Source organism: Spodoptera frugiperda, chromosome 6 (genome assembly GCF_023101765.2).
Source record: "Spodoptera frugiperda isolate SF20-4 chromosome 6, AGI-APGP_CSIRO_Sfru_2.0, whole genome shotgun sequence".
Lineage (NCBI taxonomy): Eukaryota > Metazoa > Arthropoda > Insecta > Lepidoptera > Noctuidae > Spodoptera > Spodoptera frugiperda.
In genome coordinates this window covers 8,631,356-8,653,354 of record NC_064217.1, presented here as the reverse complement: position 1 = coordinate 8,653,354, position 21,999 = coordinate 8,631,356, and the positions used below count along the sequence as shown (strand labels likewise).

Sequence of the window (21,999 nt, the reverse complement as noted above, 5' to 3'; positions counted from 1 at the left end):
GAAGGTTTCTAGTTAGTTTTTAATTAGCAAATAATATCAATAAGGCAATCGTAACCCAGAACCTTGTGACCGCTGATTTTTTTTAAACGTTACCCCACACTATGATTTTCTCCTGTAACGTGGGTGCGTTTACAAACATACAAGTTCACATAGACATGACACCCAGTCCTTCGGGTCTGGGTGTAACAATTTGTGGATAACACAAAGAGTTACCCTTCCACCGCGCCAACCGTGCAAAATTATTGAATTGTCATTGTAATGATAGCTTGACAATAATCACTTGAATGCCATTTGCAAACGGTATCACGGTTTTTGTATTTGAAGTTAATGAAATTAGCTGAACGATGAAGTACCAATACATCATTATACATACTTATAGTTTGAAATACTAAAAATCATAGTACCCATTCCAAATTAAATCCAGTATAAATATCAATAAATGTTACTGGGTAGTTAAAAATAAATATATTTATTTATACAAATAATCTAAACTTTAACACCTTTTATGTTATATTTGTATTCAATATAGTAAATAATTTCTTTAGTATTATTAGTGCTGCTCAAATCATCATCGAGCTAAACAAATTTTGCTTGATAGTTATGTCTTTTTTTTAATAGTTTTGTCAAAACTACTTTTTTAGGAATGTAACTAGCTTCAGTAGAAGTTCTCAAAAATTTTTCAGTCACCAATAGGTCGCTTATATCTCGAAAATTATAAGATTTTTTTGAGGATACCTTTGTCACTGCTTCTGTTGGTTCATTATATTCACTATTCTCAGTGATAGCACTCACATGTCCTTCCTTTTGTAATTTTTGTAGTTTTAAAATAGCTTTTAGTTGGTTTAATTTTTTTAGCTCCTCTAATAACTTTATAGCTTGAGGAAACCTTTGGGCTATGATGTCATCATATTCTGAATCATCTGGTTCTGCATTAGACTTGGTTGTGGTTTCATCAACCACATCTGATTCTGCATTAAAATTAGATGGGGTTTCACCAGAAACCACTGCTTCGGCCTCAGAAACTTCAGGCCACTCATCATACGATCTGCCGACCGCATTGTTTGAATCCTCATTAGGTAAATTGTCTAAACTATCAGTGTGTATGTCTGGAATCAAAGGCTCAAATGGTATTTTGGAATTGAATAAATCATTAGCAATTTTTGCGTGAAATAGATCTTCAGCAGATAGTTTAGGATAGGTAAAAGGATGTATTTTTGAATCACCAGTTCCAATGATAGATACTTTGGAAGTAGTCGTGGTAGAAGCAGACACTTTAGAATAATATGGTCTGTACGAAAGTTTTTGGGGATCATTTGGATGAATATCATCTGATTGCCATTTTGAATTGTTTTCATCTTTAAGAGGTTTCTCTTCTTCTTCTTTACACGGTTCTTTTTTTGGTGGACACGGTGGTGGTTTATCTTTACATGGCTCTTTTGGTGGTGAGTCGTTACAAGGTTCTGGTTTTGGACATGGTGGTTCTGGTTTTGGACATGGCGGTTCTGGTTTTGGACATGGTGGTTCTGGTTTTGGACATGGTTTACACGGTTCCTTTGGAGGTGGCTTACAAGGTTCTTTTGGTGGTTCTGGTGGTGGACATGGACTACACGGATCCTTTGGAGGGGGCTTACAAGGTTCTTTTGGTGGTTCTGGTTTTGGACATGGTTTACACGGTTCCTTTGGAGGTGGCTTACAAGGCTCTTTTGGTGGCTCTGGCGGTGGACATGGACTACACGGATCCTTCGGAGGGGGCTTACATGGATCCTTTGGTGGTGGACATGGTTTACACGGTTCCTTGGGAGGTGGTTTACAAGGCTCCTTTGGTGGTTCTGGTTTACAGGGTTCCTTGGGAGGTGGCTTACAAGGTTTACATGGTTCTTTTGGTGGTTCTGGTTGTGGACATGGATTATGCTCTTCTTGTTCTTTAAATGGGTCCTTTTGTGGTTCTGAATGTACACATGGATTATGTTCGTCTTTACACGGTTTTTTCGGTGGCGAGTCTTTACAGGGCTCCTTCGGTGGTTTACATTCCTTTTGGTCCTTACATGGGTCCTTCGGTGGCGGTTCGTTACAGGGTTCCTTCGGTGGTTTACATTCCTTTTGATCCTTACACGGGTCTTTCGGTGGCGATTCGTTACAGGGCTCCTTCGGTGGTTTACATTCCTTACATGGGTCTTTCGGTGGCGATTCGTTACAGGGCTCCTTCGGTGGTTTACATTCCTTACACGGATCTTTCGGTGGCGGTTCGTTACAGGGCTCCTTCGGTGGTTTACATTCCTTTTGATCCTTACACGGATCTTTCGGTGGCGAATCGTTACAGGGTTCCTTCGGTGGTTTACATTCGTTTTGATCCTTACATGGATCTTTCGGTGGTGCTTCTTTACATGGATCCTTTGGTGGCTCCTCCTTACAAGGCTCATCTGAATCTTTTGAACATGTCGCCTTTCCTTTCGGCTTTTTTGTTGTTTTCTTCCTAAATGAGTGCCCATAAATGATGTGAGTTTTAATGGTGTCGTCGTAAGGCCTTGGATAGTCGGGATACTTCTCAGGGATACTTCGTGCGTTTTTATCAAAATCCATGCTGTCATAACGTAGTTCCGAATCCCGGAATCGTGATACTAATGGTCCGAGTAATAGATCGGGCCTGCGCCGTGGTCGGCTTGATGGGATCGGATTGAACATACTTCTAATGGGATCTAATAATCCAGCCTCTGATGATACTGCATGGTCTAAAAATATACAAACAACCATTATACCGACATTTTAGTAATGAAAAAGTGCGGTTATGTGGATTTATAGTATAGAGACACTACATTTTTGGCGACTATTGCAGAAATTGATATTACAGAAATTGATATTTCTGTACCTAATAGTCGTAAAAATGTATGTCCTTTTTCGTTAATGATGACTTTTTAAAGAAGAAGCACCTGTATTACATGTTTCAGTCAAAGTACAAAAGAAAAAATATTAGATCGGATGCGTTTATAAAACTACTATAGGTGTCTAGCATTTGATCTTTTTCATTAGATTGAAGCTAAAGTTTTAACATTAGATGTTTCTATTTTTCAATTTTTTGTGTTGACTATGACTTGTACAATTTTAACAACAAAAACCAAAAACATCCATACATGCGCATACAATAAAAAAAAATGTAATAGAAACGAAGTGAACTTACCAATAACCACGTACAAATAGAATAACAAATTAATCGATTGCATAGTTGCATGAACAGTCATACCACTTATACTCATATACTTCCTAAATAATAAATTATATCTTCGAGTTATTAATGAATAAAGCAATTATCATAATATATCGTAAGGAACTACTATAAAAGATAAATACTATTACAAATACAATTCGTAATTCGCCAACATTTATTCACAAACATTGTATCAAACTTATAAAATCATGACATATTGACAGTCATTTTGACAGAGTTCAATATTTTTTCAATACTGTCTATGTCTTCTTTGTTTTAGAAAAAGAGGTTCTCGCAGTTCAGATTATACTTCTGTGGCATGTAATACTTATAACCGACTAGCAAACCCGGCGAACTCCGTTTCGCCACCAATGATTTCCCTGTTTTCCTGCTGTTTTTTTTTTTTTGCTATAAACCTTACTGAGCCCGTGAACTTTCCAAATAATGCAAAACCGTGGAAATCGGTTCGTGCGTTCTGGAGTTATAGCGTCAGGAAAGAAAACCCGACTTATTTTTATATAATAGATAACGACGGCCACCGCGCATTGTTACCTGTAAACATAGAATACTTACACCGTATATTTGGTTATACAGCAGAGTGTGCTGACCACAACTTCTTAAATTTTTTCTTAACCTCTTTGTTATCCTCTTAAGACTGATGTTATTGCACACTCCCTTGGACAACAGAGGAAGAATATTAACAAATTACTAAACTATACATTAAAAATTACTGTTTCTAAATGACTTACAAATCTGTTAACAGTTTTTTTTAGCCCAATATACTCAATATTTCACTATCGTTAATCCATGTCGCGTGACCATCGTGTACGAATCACACCCGTCCCTACTATAATCCTCACTCTATTTATTACAAGCAAAATATGGTGCTTTAAGACGGAAATGGTCAGTTTGTTTGTTCGACCGCAGATGTCCGATGACCATTGTTAATCGGATGAGTTAAGTGAGATTTACTACTCTTACTTGTTATTCTTCTTTAATATGAATTTAGTTGAGAAATTAAAACAGAATTTTAACAGTACCCATAGTACAAGTTAGCTTTACGTTGAACAAAAACGAAACGGAGCGCGTTCGGCGATCTCATTGACCGGCGCGAATGAACCAACTAATGAAAAATAATTTCATATGAAAGGTACTGTAATCCACGTAGTGGCTAATATAGATTTAGATTAAAATAAGAGTAGAGACGGTAGTCCAGTAGCTTAAGTTTGTAGGGTCATTTGTTTAGCAGTCGATGTCTTACAGTTGATGTTGATGATGAGTCCAGTGGCTACAGTCACGCAAACTTCAAGTCTAAAAAATGTGTTATTTAGAAGAGGTTCCGATCTACCTTACTTGTACTTCATAGTAAAAAGAATAAAAAAACGGTAAATATTAGACAAAGTAAAAAAAATGCAACAGTAAATAAAACTAGAAATCGTAATCCGACTAAACAGCTAACCAATATGCGCATAATAATCTCATTGTAAGAGGCTCTCGACATAATGGAGTGTCGATTGAAAGCGCGTGCGCACCCCTCGGACAAATCCGGTAAACCTATTGTGTAGACCGACCCTTAGAATCAGCTGGCACTTGAAAAAAAGTTATTTAACGGGTTACAAATGTTTGTGCCTTTGTTTTGACTTGTATTTCATTGAGTTTGTTATTTAGGTGTAATGATTTATTGAAAGAATTGATTAGTGATCAGGTGATATTTGAACTGTGCTGATTTTTGAGTACTGCAGTATTGCAGTTCAAAGATCTAATAATTATCTTATGGGTATTGTTTCTGATTACTTAAACTATTCCTTAGTAACGATTTTGTATCAAAAACAATTGTTTTCGAGTTTAATGGGTTAGGTTATCATTAAATGACTCTGACTACGGCGGTACTTTTAAGGTAAATATATTTGACGTCATATAAGGATTAATTCAACAAAAAAATATTGGCTAATGGCACGTGTACTTAACACTGATGGCACCCATTTTGATGGATTGAATCATTTCGATATTTTTTATCTCTTTTGCTTTGAATATTAATGACAATAAATGGAAATTAGATTGAAAGGTCACCGAAAGCATCTAAAAAAGAAAACAATGTGTTAACAAACTTCTGAAAGATGAGACCACAAGCATCACACGGTAGCACTATAGAATCAAAATAATATATAGACTCATTATTACATGGGACTTAAAAAACAATGACGCAAAGTGTAACGTACTGTGCATCTGTGGCTATCCTTCGAGAATAAAAGGCGTGACGTCGCAAATAGAATAAAAATAACTAAAAATCTAAATAACACCGAGAACTTATCGCAGTATCTTAAAATCCAACAACATTCGCGCCCTCTGCACGTCGCCGATTAAACAGCAATCTGTTGGATTTGCGGCATTTGTGTCGATCACAAGTGCATTATTGTGCAGAACATATGTACCGCCGGCGAGTACCCCGCGGCTCACCCGAGGTGGTCCGCGAGGGGGCTCTTTCACAAAAAATACATTTTTTAATAGGAATTTTGATTTCTATCAGTAAAATGGTCAGTGATTATTTGATTGTACAGTCTGAGTTTGTTATGACCCTGATTTATCGAAAACCGGCATCCAATCCATGAACTGCTAAGGAGAAACAAATTAAACACAGAAAATGAATTCCATTCTTTACCAGATTCTGTTTTTCCTGAAGGGCAACCTAGATGTCTTCTGTCTCCTAAATGAATAAACCTATTCACTCGGGCCTCAGAAGACAAGTAGACGTCTGCCCATAAACAACCGTTTATACGTAACCGGTAAATGTGCTCCACCATAGACCACATCATCGCTTATCACCAGGTGAGATCGTGGCCAAACGTCGACCCATCAAATATATATAAAAAAAATGTTTTGCTATATGTATCATTATGATTTTACGTATATTTCGAACACAACAAATAGAAATAAAAACTCCATATTGACGTGAACCAGATCAACAAGTCTCCACTAACATAATCCGCAAGACTTGACTCCTCAGTTTCCCCAAATCTATTATTTGCGACACTTCGAGCAGTCACCCGACACCTCTCGCCGGCCACAGATGGCGCTTTTATGTCAATCGTCATAATTAGGGGATTACAACCCCCTAATGACATGTTACATTGAATCTCTGTTACGCCCCGAACAAATGTTCAACAAATAAATACTGTTCTCTGACTTGTTGCAAGTCAGGCGCAATTTTTCGACTCTAATTGAAACAACCCCTCGCGATTTGCCGAGATAAGTTCGTTGCAATGGGTAAAGAAATGCTTTTGAAGCTGTTCTGTTTCGTGTTTGTACAACAAGTCGAATTCGATTGATATCAGTTTCTACAAACAATTTACGATATATTTTCTGTTTTTTTCTATAGAGCAATTAATAAATAATTATCAGGCCACTAATCGAAGCGATTGAACCACACCAGCCATTAACACACGCCACACAAACACGAAACATTTTAACGGAAACATCTAAAATATAAATGTTTAATTTCTATCTCTAATGGTTTAATCGCATCCCGAAAAATTTTAGGTAAAAAGCGAAACCAATATATTCGGCATCAAAGCCCCTAAAAACATGGAAGCGAATGAAAAAATACAACCTTTTAAACGTTAAAAGGCACCGTTTACCGCGGACGCAAACACTTAGCTCCATGTTAATTAGTAAGTAGCCAGGAACAACGTCAAAGGGAATGCATGAATACTTCCAAACCGACCTCCAACGGTGCTTTTAAAATCTCCCCCACTTAATTCAGAAGCTCAGAGAAACCGAAGGTAAAGTGATTATGTTGCCAATATGCGAATTTTTCACAAAAATGAACGTTACGTTTGAGGCGTTCCAGCCGTACGTTTGAGGCGGCCATGTGGGAATACAATTAAAACGAGCTAAGGATCGCTATTTGGAATTTGTTATGAGGACTAACCACTTTTAATGTGGATCTACTTTTGTCGCTGGCTTTATGATTTCTGTAAATGATTTATCGTGTTTAAAGTCGGCTATTCAATGCGATGTGAAAGTTTAAATTAGTCACAAAGAATTTAGTATCTCTTATATTATAAGGGTTTAAAATTCCATTCACTCATTGTTTATCTGTGAGGAAATCCTCGAAAGAAATTCATGTAAATTCATGTATTGGACACTGATAATATCTACAATTTCTCTTTATTACAACTGTTTCACTAAGAAAATTAATTTAATATTCCGTGTTCAATCCTATCATCCAATACAAACGGAAAATTCATCAATTACTATGTCCTAAACTCCATCTCGTAAACATTGTCCCCACACAAAGCAAAAAAAAACAACACCCTAAAAAATACCCTCGACAGTTAAATCAGTAGTACAAGTGAGGTAAAACATTGCGGCACACCTCGAGACTGGAATCATTAGCCTCTTAACAGCGTTAGTTAAAGCAACGCAATTAGAATTACACGGGCCGCGCGAACTTGACCTACGGCAACGGGTCGATGCTAACACCGGTAGACCGTTATGCTAATATGAACGTTTCTTTAGTAGTGAAGCGAGAATGGAAAATGGTTTTTCGGGTTATTTAAATAAAGTTTATAAGTCGTTGCACCTAAGATTGGTGTCACTCAACAATGTATGGACGATCATGTCTTTTAATTTTTGTGGTCTTTGAAATTACGGCGCATCTTCTTAGCACATCTTACATGCAAAGCTACATAACTTAGTATCAGTGGAAACGATGACATAGTTTCACAGCTTATCTATTACATATCCATAGCATAGCTACATACCAAGTCTCTGGTGGAAAGCACCCCAAACAATACCTCACCACATCTTCAGCATTAACACTACTTTTCTCTACAACAGCGGAAGGTGCGTTCAAAAAATTAAAGCCGGAGCCTGGCGGGGGCAGTGGAGGTGTATCTGGAGGTGCTTCAGCGTTGTCTCCAGCGCTAGGCCCACAACACGCCGGACATACGCCAACCACAGCCTCCTGCCCCACGCCCGCACGACGCCGGCATCGAACCACCTTCACACAGGTAAATGAACTTAAAAATTAATTTTTGTTTCAATCGTTTTTTTTTCAGTTAGGATTCAAAGAACATAAGTCTGGAATATTAGCTTCTGCCAGAGGCTTGGACCACCTTCCCATGAGACAAATAGTGTTCTATCACCAAATTTAATCAAAATCCCTCAATAGTTTCAGTGTGATTGACGGACAAACATCCAAACAAATAAACTTTTACACTAACATTAGTGTGATTTACTCGATAAATTGAAACTGTTATTTACTATACTACCGTTTTAAAAATCAAATACAGAACGGTTGGTTAGTGCATCTTTCTACAGACAAGGCCTACTAGAAATTCGCTTGCGACCAATGGATCGCAATCCATATTCCCCGTTTGGGAAACCCTGGTGTATATTATTCAAGTAGCTACCATAACCGTAACCACCACAAAACACTACTTAATAAATGACATAATATATAATAATTCTCTTATTTTTATTATAACAGGAACAATTAGCAGAATTAGAAGCGGCATTCGCTAAATCACATTACCCGGACATTTACTGTAGAGAGGAGTTGGCGCGGACGACAAAACTCAACGAGGCACGGATACAGGTCAGTTACATTACATATTTAATACATTATGTTAAATCGTATATTATGCAGTACATTGATAGGTAAGGAAAAACATCGGTCGCTGAGTCATGAATTTCTGTTTTGTAAGAAGTATATTTAAGATTTAGTGGGTGATCTTATCGTTATAGTTGTCTCAATTTTTTACTCAGAAACAAACCCAGGAAAAACCATAAGTAAATTACATAAAACAGTTTTATAGGGATCCAGAAAAACTCATAAAATCTACATTGAATGTACAGAGCGCATCAAAATACAAACTACGGTCATTTGATTATTTGACTCGCAAAAACATCACCCTCCGATGATTTATAAATGACTGACTGAAACTGAAATACTTACATGCATTTTGTTCTTTCCTAAAGACAATACACGTAGATTGAAATATGCATTACGTTGCATGTTAAATATTCACGCTCACGACTCAATTAACGTACACAGGAATGCTGCAAAAATGGACCACCCGCGGTGTGAATAAAATGGTAGGGAATATGGCAGCCAGCACAATAGTATCACGCCAGTCGTTCTTCGGTGAAATTGTCGAAATATCAATGATGCGCGAATACTCGGATAATACAATTTGGAGCGTAGGCCGGAGGCGGATTGAATTAAAGTGGCATCTGTCGGGCTCGACCGTATGAATACGAAATGCTTACAGTAACTCGCGAGAGATCTTTATCTCAGTTTTAAAATTGCTCAATCCCCCGGGACCCTCGATATTGATTTGTCCCTGGAGCACCTAATTTGTCGCTTTAGATGTTTTATTCAGAACATGACTTTTAGCATCCTCTATTAAAGTCCCGTCTGGCTGTCTACCTATGAATTTTTCCTCGACTTGCTCTTTTCTACGAATGCTATTACCGCACCTTACAAAGAATTTCTTCTCTCTAAAGGTAATCTAATCATCACATATTAACTCTCATCCATATGGAATAGCTTTCAAGTGATATTTTATTCACTGTCGCTCCATCAAGACGACAATTACTCTTTTCTTTCAAGCGCAACGAAAGTCGAAGGTTTTCTGAGAAATGAAAGGTTATGGACGAAACGACATTATTTCATACTTTTACGTCGCTACCGAGACTAAAAGCACGTGAAATGCGCGTAGGCGAGCGTGCGCCTCTCTGGTAGGTGTAGTAGGTGAGTGCGGCACACACACACACACGTGCCGATACAATACACGGTATGTGTCTCGGGGTATGTGCCGTGCACGCGCTCCGGAGGAGGCTATTAACGTTTAGGCGACGCTACATAAGAATGTAAACGTTAAAGACGACGTCGACGTCGAGCTCCCTCCTTCTAGAGGAAATTTCGATATAAAAATACAACGTCGCCGGGTGTGCGCGGGTCGCGGGCGGCGGGGCGGGAGGGTGGCCCCTGAGGCATTGCAATCCCATCAAATGGATCCGTAACGAAGTTAGCCGCTCATCCTCCCCGCGCGCCTCTCGACATTGTCTCTGCCCTCAAATGAATTCTACAATTGGAAATAAGAAAATGTTTTGTTGGATCCCCGTGCTTTTTCAGTTTAAAGGCGACCGTTTTCTTCGGATAACTCGGTCCTCCGCCACGATATTAGATAGCTATCTATACCTCGTTGTATTCGAACAAAGTGTCGATCGAGAACGACCTTTATTATGTTAACTCTATCTCTAAATTGTTTCTTGTTGATTGAAAGATTCGGTTGAAAATATTTTACGTTTTACTTAGGTACGAGTACCTATGATGATAATTTATTTATTTGTGAAGTGGTTTTGATATGATAGAATAGTTTGGCATTTTGATGAATTATAATGTGACATCTATGATAATACATAGTTTCTAAAATTTACATTGTTTACGACTAACCTAGGTAAATAAGTAGTTACTAACTTTTTAATGGTAATTATTAGGTAATCAATCAATTATTTACCTTATGGGCGTTTTACCACAGTATATTTTTAGAAGCGCGTCCTTCGTGATGATTTATACATTTTCGATATGAATGCAATATTAATGGGTATTCAAATTATATTTAAAAACGATTGTCATTCAGGTTTCGGATTTTTGCACGATTGTTACACGACATTTCGGTTGAACATGTTCGACATTTTCAAAAATGTTGAACTGTATTCTAAAATATTGTCACACTTTACAACTTCGCTAAGAAATAGCAAATACCTATAGCAGATACATTTAATATGAACAGTATAACTAATGGTTACAAAAGACAAAGCTTCTTTCAAAATGCATACATGTTACTTAATGCGAGCGTGCGCAATCTCTAGGTGTAGTAGGTGAGTTATTATAATAAATTAAACTTCACCACTACCTGCATACCAATTAACTTGGCTTTGGGTGCTTTCCACCAGATATGTGCTATGCTACGTTGCTGTGGATGCGTTTGGATTCATCAATCATATTCATTGGTACACAAAGCTTAGCACTGGTGGAAACGGACTCAGCTAAGTTATGTTTTTTATATGACACGTGCTATAGCTGCATGCTATGGATGTGTGCTATGGATGACTATCGATACATAGCGTACTCGAGCTGCGCATCTTCCTTGCATAAATACATATTTTAGTATCAGTTGAAACGGTCACATAGTTTCACGGTTTAACTATTGCATCTTAGTAGCAAAGCTACATAGCACATCTCTGGTGGAAAAGATTTAGATAAAATACGGGTACGTATCTTATCCTAAGCACACATACTTTCGTCCTCTTACTCCAAAAATCACAAAACAATAACTGTATCAGTAGTTACCTATCCTCATACAAAATACACGTTGTTTTTTTAAACGGTTAGGAAATTGCTTCGTTTTTCATTACAACGCGCAATGCGGGCGGGTAGCTTTGCGAAAAAACTAATAACCCATTTATATTTCCTCTCTCTATCTATAACTATAGGAGGGAAAGAGGGAGCGGTTCCCAATCTTTGGGGTTCGAATATAAAGGGAAACTTGGGTATGGGTAGATGTGTGTTTTGGTATAAAAATATTTGTTAAAGATATTTTTAAAAGTGTACAAAGTTATTACAACTGTCGAATACAAATACAACGAGAATCTAAAAGAAAAATGCAGGTTTTGGTAGTATGTGTTTAGGTATTAATACTTTATTGTAAACCACTTAAACACATAGGACAACATAAATATTATTTATTAAATAAGCAATATAAGCATAGTGTGCAATGGGTGGTCTTATCGCAAAAGGCGATTTCTTACAGACAACCTTTGGGTGGAACTTGAGTCTGATAATATTATATGGGTCGTCTAGTTTTAATATAGAGGTTTGACCTATTAATAAACAAAACAATTCCTGCATAATTTAATTTAATTTCAGCGAGGCAATGCGGCGAGTGTTATGGGCACTTTTGCACCGGGAACAATCAGGGGCGGGTTATTTAATGATTAATATTTGTTTTGACAAAAAAATTAATGTTATAAACGGGGGTATATTAACATAACAATTAAAAGGACGTGTAGAAAAGCGAATAAGCAAAATATGTGTGTAGCCGCAGCATCGTCTCACCATTCTAAATATCGTCACCTTTTTTGTGAGATAGTTCACAAACAAGTATTATACGAACAAAATTCTTACGAAAGAAAAATCTATCAAATTCTTCAGTAAAAAGACGACACACACGAAGCCGGGGCAAGTCGTTAGTATATGTAAATAAATCTTAAACGACAATGTTGAGAAACGCCGACACAAAATACCTACATAATATACATTTTGGATAGGGTGGCTTCACTAACAGTTAGGCATAGGGTATATCGGTTTATTTATATGGAGAGTGCGTACGGAGGGCGCTCCGCCCTCTCGGCCGTACGAGGGATGGGAGGGAGGCACACCCTCTCCCTCTAATCAGCTCTAATCACCATATCAAACGACGCACGCTTTCATTCCCGGTGACAACACACAGATTAAGGGCTCGTGTTTTGTCCATTGTTTTATCTCTATATACATACCTATATACCGTAGTGCCACTCTGTAATGCGCTCAGGGAATATTCGATTTTATAATCTAGTTAATTAAATCCTTTTTTGAACTTAGAGTGGTGTAATGTGATACTTAATTTGTGATAACAGAGAGTAGTTAAATCACAGTAAAATTCAATTTGGGAATGAGCTGCTCTATACATGTTCCAATGGACGCGTGTAGTGTATATTCAATAACTAATCATACCTACAGCAGTGTGATAGGTTTATTTTATATTGTACAGTATATCAGTAGGTATGACATTTAAGTAACTGTACATCGTACGGACGTACGTACGTAAGGTAATATACCTTACCTACTTAATTATGACGAATTACAAAAAACTATCCTTACTTTAGGATGGGTCATTGAAATTCGAGTTGGTTAGTTGGAGTCTTGCACGAAAACGGCTATAAAAATCAAATTACTACATACTATAATGCAAACCACGAAATACTAGAACATTCCATTATTCGTTTGGTTCAAGAAATGAATCTCGTTCACAAGTTCTAGTCTATATACAATAAGTTAAAGTTTAACATCAATTTCTCCCAAAAATCACAACAGCACAATTTTCAACCTTATTCTCTCTACACAGGTTTGGTTTCAAAACCGTCGTGCGAAGTACCGCAAGCAGGAGAAACAGTTACAAAAAGCGTTGGCTCCAGCTGTCCTGCCTGGCTGCAACGGCATGATGAGGAACATCCAAGGATACAGAGGATATCAGCCTTACCCACATCCGAACACCATCAACCGATACCCACAGGTAATTGAAACTATTATCGATATCTACTCATATTGATTTGTTTGAAGTCCGTCTGCCCATCAATGAAGCTAGGTGCTCTATCTATGTTATTCATATTGATTTGATAGAAGTTTGTTGCATATGAAATAACATAGTATACCTATGACTAAACTTACGGTTATAATAATAATATCCCGATATAGTGGTGATAAACCACAAGTACACCGCACGTTGATAATCAATGTTGCCATCCCCCATGACGAGAACCTCGTGAATGCTGAGTAAGATAAACAAATAAAATAAATGTCGACATTAGGAATGTGGATTCGGTCGGCTATCATTATGCCGATGGTTGTGTCGGCCAATGGTTTGATCCCTAAAAGCGTCGACATCCATCTTAGGAGGCTACCGTTAGGTGGGTGGATCAAGAGCCTGACACAGAAGGCATTGTGAAACCGGCCCTAAATCTTCCATAATTATTTTCTGACATCGGCTAGTAAAACAATCACAAATTTTTGATCACCTGAACAATCCTAACTAACACATTGAAACAGTCTTAATATTCAATGACGAACATTATTTAGTTCGCACAAACAAAGGCTTCCAGAAACAAGGCACTGATCACGTGACCAATAATTAATGACCAACTTAAAACACATTGTACACACAGGATGTTCATTTTCGCCGCAATTTGTACGCCATTACCATGCGGCGCTAATCAGTCTCCGTGATTACGCCATAATGCGATTGAACGTTCGGCCGGACAGACCGACGAAAATAATGCAAATAGTGGTCACACGTTCCAATAATTCAGGAAGTGTATAAATGTATCAGCCTGTAGATGGGATTGGATCATTGCACTGCTTGTTAGTATCGTGCCGTTGATTGGCATTGTGTCCAATGGAATTAGCACTAGATGTCCGTTGTGTGGGTGTTGAGTTAATCATAATGCGTATACCTACTAATGCTTAAAAAAAATTAAACAGAATTAGTTTAAATTAGAACATAAATCTTCTTCTTTTTTTGTATATCACATATTATTATATTTACTTGGGTACTTTTGTGAGCTTAACTACGCATCTTCATCAATCTTAAAATGATGCCAATTTGTCAATGTTATCAAGAAAATAGACTTCTTAACAATTTACGTAAAATTACTCTTGCATACCAAATAAATCTCAACCCTACATATCAAACAAATAAATACCTACTATAACATAAAATAAATTGATAAAATCCGTAGACACTTCACAATATCCGCATCACATGGCTGACCTAACGTAATTCCGCACCGCTATTCCATTACTGGAAGTGTTAATCGGTATAAAACATAAAGCCACGGAATAATTTACGCGATTAACATAAAACAGGGTGGGAAAAATCATTATGTTCGAAGCCGCGTGATCCTGCGTGCTAGTAATGCGATGATGAGATTCTGAACGCTGCGATGAGTAAATTGTTCGTAGGTTTTTGTACAAGATCATTCTCGTTTAATGTTATTGTTCATAATGATTTGTATTTAGGTTTAGATCGTGTTGAGTAATTAGTGAGTTGTAATTTTTATCTTTTTGGTTTTTAACATAGCTAAGTATACAGCAGTTCGGTGAATAGAAGAGTTGTTTCACCAAATATTTGTTTTCTTTAGTAACTTAGAGTAACCCTATCACTGTAACAGTCATTTTTCGTTTCTATATATTTTGCGAATCGAGTACTTGTTTTATACCTAGTAATTTTTAAGCGAATTCATAAGATAAACAAATTTTATTATAATTTTGGTGAGACATACTGGATTAATATTATGTTATCAACTTATATAGTCACGTAACTGTTTGACGAGGAACTCGACTAATTTCAAGCCATGGTAGATGTTCAAATTTTTGCTCATGAATGAACCTCTAGCATAGCTTGAGACTAGTCGAGTTCCTCGTGAAACAATTACGTGAGATAAACAAATTGTGACAATTCATTACCATACTCAACAAAATAGGTTACTCATGTTTCAAAATATAACCAGCCTGTATATCCCACAGCACCACGGGAGCTACGAAGAGCTGCAGAAAGACATATTCTCGCTGTCCCAGATGGGGGGCGGGTCGTACCCCATGCCGCAAGGGTTCTCCATGGGACACGGGGCCAACATGAGCGCCGTCGGAATGCGACAGGATACTATGGGTGAGTTACATAAGAAAGAAAGAAAAAAGACTCATATCAGTTTCTAAGAATTTTATGGTGCCTTGGAGATTGCAGATTGACGTAGTCAATTATTGAGGTTGAGTTGCAATTTTTACCAATTATAAAGAATTTTCTGTATTCCAGCACGGTACTGCCAAATAATTTGTGACGTATTTTTAGGACGATTTTTTTGCAGACTTTTATGTTCAAGATGTTACTTGCATATTTCAGTGTAAAGTAATCAGGGTTTAATGGATTGACCTGAAGATAGCACGGCATTATATACGAATAATTACAACGGTTTTGTGGGACTTAGTATATAATAATGTAATCTGTGTGGAAAAGAAACGAATAAATAATAAAATAATAATAATTGTAACTCAGAAAAAAATCTGTTTCGGCTCTATGAGACATAGACATGGACACTTAAGTAATTAGTAACGACTAATATCTAAAAAACATCTCCAAAGACTACTTAATAAACAAAAACAGCACCAAAAAATTAATAACAAATTATCAACTCTAAAATACTTTACAACTAAAATGTAAGTTTGTAACGTAAAACAAAAAGCGGTAGACGAGAGACGGCAGCTTTCATCAAGTTTCCATTAGAACCGTCAAGGCAATTATAAAGTTGGCTGGAGTGGAGATGATGCCTCGTTTTTATACAAATATCCCTGTAATAATGGGAAAACTTGTTCCTCGCCACACGGCCCCAGTTCCGACAGATGATCACGAAAGAAAAAGAACTTGATTACAATTTATTAGTATCGTCGGTCTCTGGGTTTTCATTACTCTTTGCTCTCTGCTTCGTATTTGTGAACGTACGGCTTTAATTTATTAGGAATAAAGATATTTTTTTATCCATAAATCTACGTTTTTAGGTATAATATAATGACGATGTGTTGTATCAGGATCTTATTATGGAAGCTTGAGGTCAATTTTCACTTTTCTTCTACTGTCCGTGACTTCGTTCTCTTGGATTAATAACTTCTGGCAACATGCGTCAATTCAATGGACAGAATTATTACTTCTATATTTTTATTATAAATGTCTAGATAAAAATCTTTGGTCTATTTCTTAACTGCCAAAACCAACGATTCCAGAAAATGTCTAAAAAAAATACAACTAGACTGGTATTTGGTAATAAACACAAATCTGTTATGTAAATCTCAGGAGCATGTGTTGTATAAATTGATCGGCTCTCAGCATGCAGCCGGAGATTGTTCATTTGCCATCTTCAGCTCAAGACGTTTAGCTATGACCTATATTATATCCTAATATGGAAACCTATAGATGGACCAACACTTTTGAGGAAGATGCCTCTTCTCTTTAACTTCTTGATTTCTCAATCTTTTTCTCTTTTATGTCAGTAAAATGTACTATTTTAAACCGATTTCATGCTTTGCCTTGGTTTTTGCCTTTGTCGATTCTGGCTCTTCGGCAAAAACCAACGGTCAATCATTGCACTGGTTCAAAATAAATAGGTAGTTAGGTACATGATTCTACTTTATTTTGTATTTGGAAATTTATGAGTCAGCTATTCAGCATCATCTTTTGTCTACTTTATACTTAACAGACATTTTTCTATCATAGCAATTTTTTATAAGAAAAAACCTTCCTTTGATACACTTCTGCTAGAGAGCGAATAGATTTTTTATTACAATTTTAATAGGTTTCCGTACCCAGAATCCATCTACTGCACTCTATGAAAAATAGAAACGGGAAGAGGCGAAGCGATAAACCGTGAAATACGAAGCGGCCGCGGGCGCAAAGATTCCTGCGTAAGAAAAAACGAGCAAGTAATGGAAGCGAGGCATCGTACCGTAGATATTCTAATAAGAAAATTTCCACTACATTTACTTTGGCGGGCGTCCTCGCGGCGTCTTGGCAAATATCTTATTTCCTGCGGCGAGATTGCATCTTGAGAAAACGCGAGGGTCGATTCGGTACCTCACTATTCGCTTCCCTGCCCTCCTATACGTACATCGAATGTATATAGCTACGTCGCTACGCCGTAGCGGGGCTACGTACAACACAACGGGCCGAACGTGCGCGCCGCGCTACGAACTCGCTACGAACTCTCGTAGACTGCTAATACCTATGTTCTTCGTGCTAACAATGTCTAATGTCTTATTGAACGAAGTTAAATATTAGTTTAACTAACGCTGCAACCTAGAGTTTTCTCTTGAAATAATGAAACTGAAATGTCTTTTATTTCTAATACTTTTTCAGTTTGTTTTCTTGTTCAATTATTGTTTTGGATCTTTTAATATGTTCTTAATTTACTTATAAGTACTCTACTATTCTTAACTTCCAAAATGTTTAGACTCTTGATGTGTCGTCTGTTTTATTTATAACAAACAATATTTCGTCACTGCATTACAATGAAAATATATACGAACTTACTAACGATTAGCGCTGCCGATCCGACGGCCGACGGTAACAGACCGACGCCGCCGGGGGTTAAAGGGAGGCGTTGTCGAATATTATTTTCTGTATTTCCTTTTTTTAGCGATTAATTGTGATAAATATTTTCAACTTGAAATAATATCCTATGTGGCGCGGTAAAAAAGGTGTAGATAGTCAACCGCTCGTAATAGTCTGCTGCTGCCGCCCGCGTTTCCGTAAAATAAAATGTATTTGACCCAAGTCAGCTCATACCCTGTCTGTATACCATAATTTCGTCAAAATCTGTTCAGTTCTTTCAGCATGATTTGCTACTATTATAGTTGCTATACGATAGGCAGGCAAGGCTTGGAGATCTTAGTTTTAAAGGTTCGAGTTTATAAACGTGCGTTCAGGTTTATTACCGATTAACAGTGTATTTAAGTCTTTGACTACCAATAGAAAACTGTTGAAAGCAAATCCTGCGCCAACGTTGGTCACCGGTGACCACCACGGCGTTCAATGTGTTAATGATTATAATTAACTAGCTACATCCGCGCGGTTTCACCCGCTCTGCTTGGCTCCTATTGATTATAGCGTGATGTTTTATAGCCTATAGCCTTCCTAGATAAATGCACTACCCAACACAAAAATAATTATTCAAATCGGACCACTAATTCCGGAGATTAGCGCGTTCAAACAAACTCTTCAGCTTTATAATATTAGTATAGAAGTATAGATTTGTTATTATAATATTAATTATCTCCACCAGGCATGAGCGCCGAGGACGAATGGTACAACAAGTCGCTGTCTGCGCTGCGGATGAACAGCGGCCACCACGCAAACCTAGCGGCCGCGCCGATGCTGCAATACCAGACCTAATCGCTGCTGCACGGCGCCGATTACTCGCCGGCGCCGGCGCACGACTACGCGCCTCCGTAGTCAGCGCGCAATGGATTGCAAAGTATTGTGACATGTGGAAACGTCGCATAACTTTAACTTTTGTGGTTACAGTGATTTATTGCTAACTTTCTTTATACTTTATTAACCCTTTGTATGCCGTACGGACATCTACGCGAAGCATAATGTATTTTCTATTATGTCGCATATACAAGAGATTAAGTTATCAAAGACAATATTGAATTATATTTAAAAGTATTATTTTGTTTCTTTCTCAGGGTTAAAAGTAAGTAGATGTGGCTTATGCATTTGTACTAGCGAGTATGTACAAATTGAAGATTTGTCAGATTTGGATAATGTCTAAGTCTCGACAAATCTCGTCACAACACTTTCTAATGGAAATGGAAGCTTATGTCATAAATATGAATTGTAAATTATTATTTATTTCTTGGCCTTCCAGAATGTAACAAAAATCATGTTGATTTTATAACTTTTGTGAAACATACTAAATTAATTATTACGTTTTTCGGCTTACTCACATAATTACTCATTCTCATGAATATGAGTCCAGCATGGCTTGAAACTCGAGTTCCTCGTCAAATAATTACATGATTAAGCCGAAAAACATAATAATTAACAAAAATCTAATCGAAATGATGCCGATAATATTTAGTTAGCAAAAATAAATGAAGACATTTTTAAATAGGTAAGTATTCATCAATGAAAATCAATCTATTTTATATTAAAGTATTGTAAATCTTTCATTTCAAGCGATGCGCCTGTTTCCACAATCAGAAAACATGTTTTATAACAAATATGACTTGAAATGTCGCAATTCGGTGCGCAAATTGAAGTTCTATCGAATTACTTTCACGCGTGATTACGTGTTTAGTCTATAAATAGGTACAAATAGTGTTTTAATTTATTCAGACCCGTATCGATAAACTACTCGTTTCCTATAGAAATACTTATTGCAATTTAACGTGCGTTTCTAAAGCTCGTATAAATTTGTTACCTGCATACAAAAATATTTCTTAAATGGTATTAAAGGAATGATAAATAAGCAGTCCGTCACTATTTCAACACAAGGCAAACACATCAATGGTTTTTCAGTAATATTTCTTTTTAAGTTGTTATCACAAATCTCTCTGATGTTCGAGTTTCGACACCACAATCGAGTTTCAGCGAGATAATTCACTATCTATAGCGTTTATCACCCTACTCCTGAATTCGAACTTCATCAATTTAAGAATTAAACATTGATATTAATGATGTTGCTTTTAGGGTAGCATAGTATTTTATACTAAAATCAGTTAAGCAACTGTTATTTATTAGGCTCAAAAAATCATTGACTTCGAAATTAATCACCTTACCTTGATAATTACTAAATCTGTACCTGACACTGTATTTGGGACATTACAGTGCGAACTGTCATATGCCATTTTTATCAGTACCCTTAGAACAAGTTTGTTTTACATTGAACGTAAATGAAACGAGAGCGCATCCGGCGCTCTGATTGGTCGGTTCGGTTCTGATTCGGTTCTAATAAACCTCCCAATCAGAGCGCCGAACGCGCTCTCGTTTTGTGTAAAACAAACTCGTACTAAGGCCTCTGATTTCGCGCTCATACTTATGCAAGTAGTGCGAGATAATAACACTCTTTTAGACAGTTTTCTCATTTATAATGGCCCAACTACAAATCCTCAGTCAACACTAGATCAAGCCTCAGTGGTTTATCAGTGCGGGTCTAAAAACGTTTGTTTCACGATATGCGTAAATTGTGTATGCTAGTCATTATTGTACAGACATTTTAAATCGAATAAGATAAGTATGTATTTTCTTGATTGTTGTATGTATTTATTGACATAAATTCTTCGACTTTATTACTGTGATGGCTCTAAGAATCGTTCGTTGAGTATATCTAGATAATTGGCATTTAAAGGTACGCGTCCACATGCCCGAATCGTACGCATCGCACGCAACGGATTTTAGTTTGTCTTGTATAGAAACTCATACAACTGCGTCCACTGAGCCGGATCGCACGCACCACATCGATCTGATGCGTGCTGATGACGTCATACGGAATGCGAACGATGCGTACAATGCGGGCCTGTGGACGCTTACCTTTAAACGGCAGTCAAACAATTGAATAAAAAAGTTAATGTACGAGTTTGATACAAATTTTGACATACTTTGTTGAATGTCAATCTTATACAATTATGTTGATTTTTCTGTTCGGGTAGTGTTCAAATACTGTTTATTTTGTAATTTAAATTGTGTTTTAGCATCAGGGATTAAACCTGGTATTTGGTTATCATATTAGTCATCATGTCCATGATTTATTTTCTTTACCAATAAATGAGTTCACGACTAATCACTGCGTGAATTGGACGTGATTTTTTTTTTGTTTGTTCTTGTAATATGTTTTGTATCAGAGCCATCACAGAACAAAGTGTAAACTAACATTGCAATACAGCCTGTGTAAATATAAACTGGTCTTGCATGGTCATTTCTAAGGTGTTAACAGCTCAACGATATTGTAATGTTAAATAGATATTGTTTAGTCAAATTTATAATAAGAGGCCATTTTCATTACATTTTTAACAGAATATAAGAGCCTTCTCACACAACACCGATGTCGCTGCGACATTTCTATCAAAAGTCGCACAAGGCTTGCTCCTGCGTTTCTCACGTCGCAAGTAAATCGCTGGTGTGAGGAGACTCTAACTCCAAAGATTGCTAGTCAACTTATACACATTTATTAACACACTTTGATCTCATAGACGTAATTATAGTAATAAAATAAAAAAAGAAAATAATTATAATTGTTTCGGCTTTTGTACAAAACAAAATCATATCAATTAAGACTGTTTCGGCGATTCCCAGTTCACAGTCAGTGGCCACACTGTGCATTTTAATGTAAATATAATATGTAAGGAACTTGTCTAATAATGAACATGTGTAAAATGAAATAAATTGTCTAAAATGTAATCGACTTTTTAATTTATTGAACAA

General features: G+C 36.9%; 2 protein-coding genes across 2 annotated transcripts in view; one reads left to right on the top strand and one right to left on the bottom strand.

Annotated features, from left to right (window-relative positions):
• LOC118268005 (homeobox protein unc-42) overlaps positions 1-21,975 on the top strand; it is a 28,131-nt gene extending 6,156 nt beyond the window's left edge. The window contains exons 2-6 of the mRNA XM_035582278.2: positions 8,042-8,214; positions 8,694-8,801; positions 13,378-13,545; positions 15,555-15,696; positions 18,857-21,975. Coding sequence (XP_035438171.2) covers positions 8,042-8,214; positions 8,694-8,801; positions 13,378-13,545; positions 15,555-15,696; positions 18,857-18,966 — 701 coding nt within the window. The 3' untranslated portion in view covers positions 18,967-21,975. The remainder of the gene's footprint in view (positions 1-8,041; positions 8,215-8,693; positions 8,802-13,377; positions 13,546-15,554; positions 15,697-18,856) is intronic.
• LOC118268002 (cell surface glycoprotein 1-like) lies at positions 447-3,421 on the bottom strand. The gene is made up of 2 exons (XM_035582271.2): positions 3,176-3,421; positions 447-2,729 (listed from the first exon to the last, which is right to left on the bottom strand). The coding sequence occupies exons 1-2, from the start codon at positions 3,249-3,251 to the stop codon at positions 577-579; spliced, it is 2,229 nt and encodes a 742-aa protein (XP_035438164.2). The 5' UTR covers positions 3,252-3,421; the 3' UTR covers positions 447-576.
• Positions 21,976-21,999: the final 24 nt, after the last annotated feature.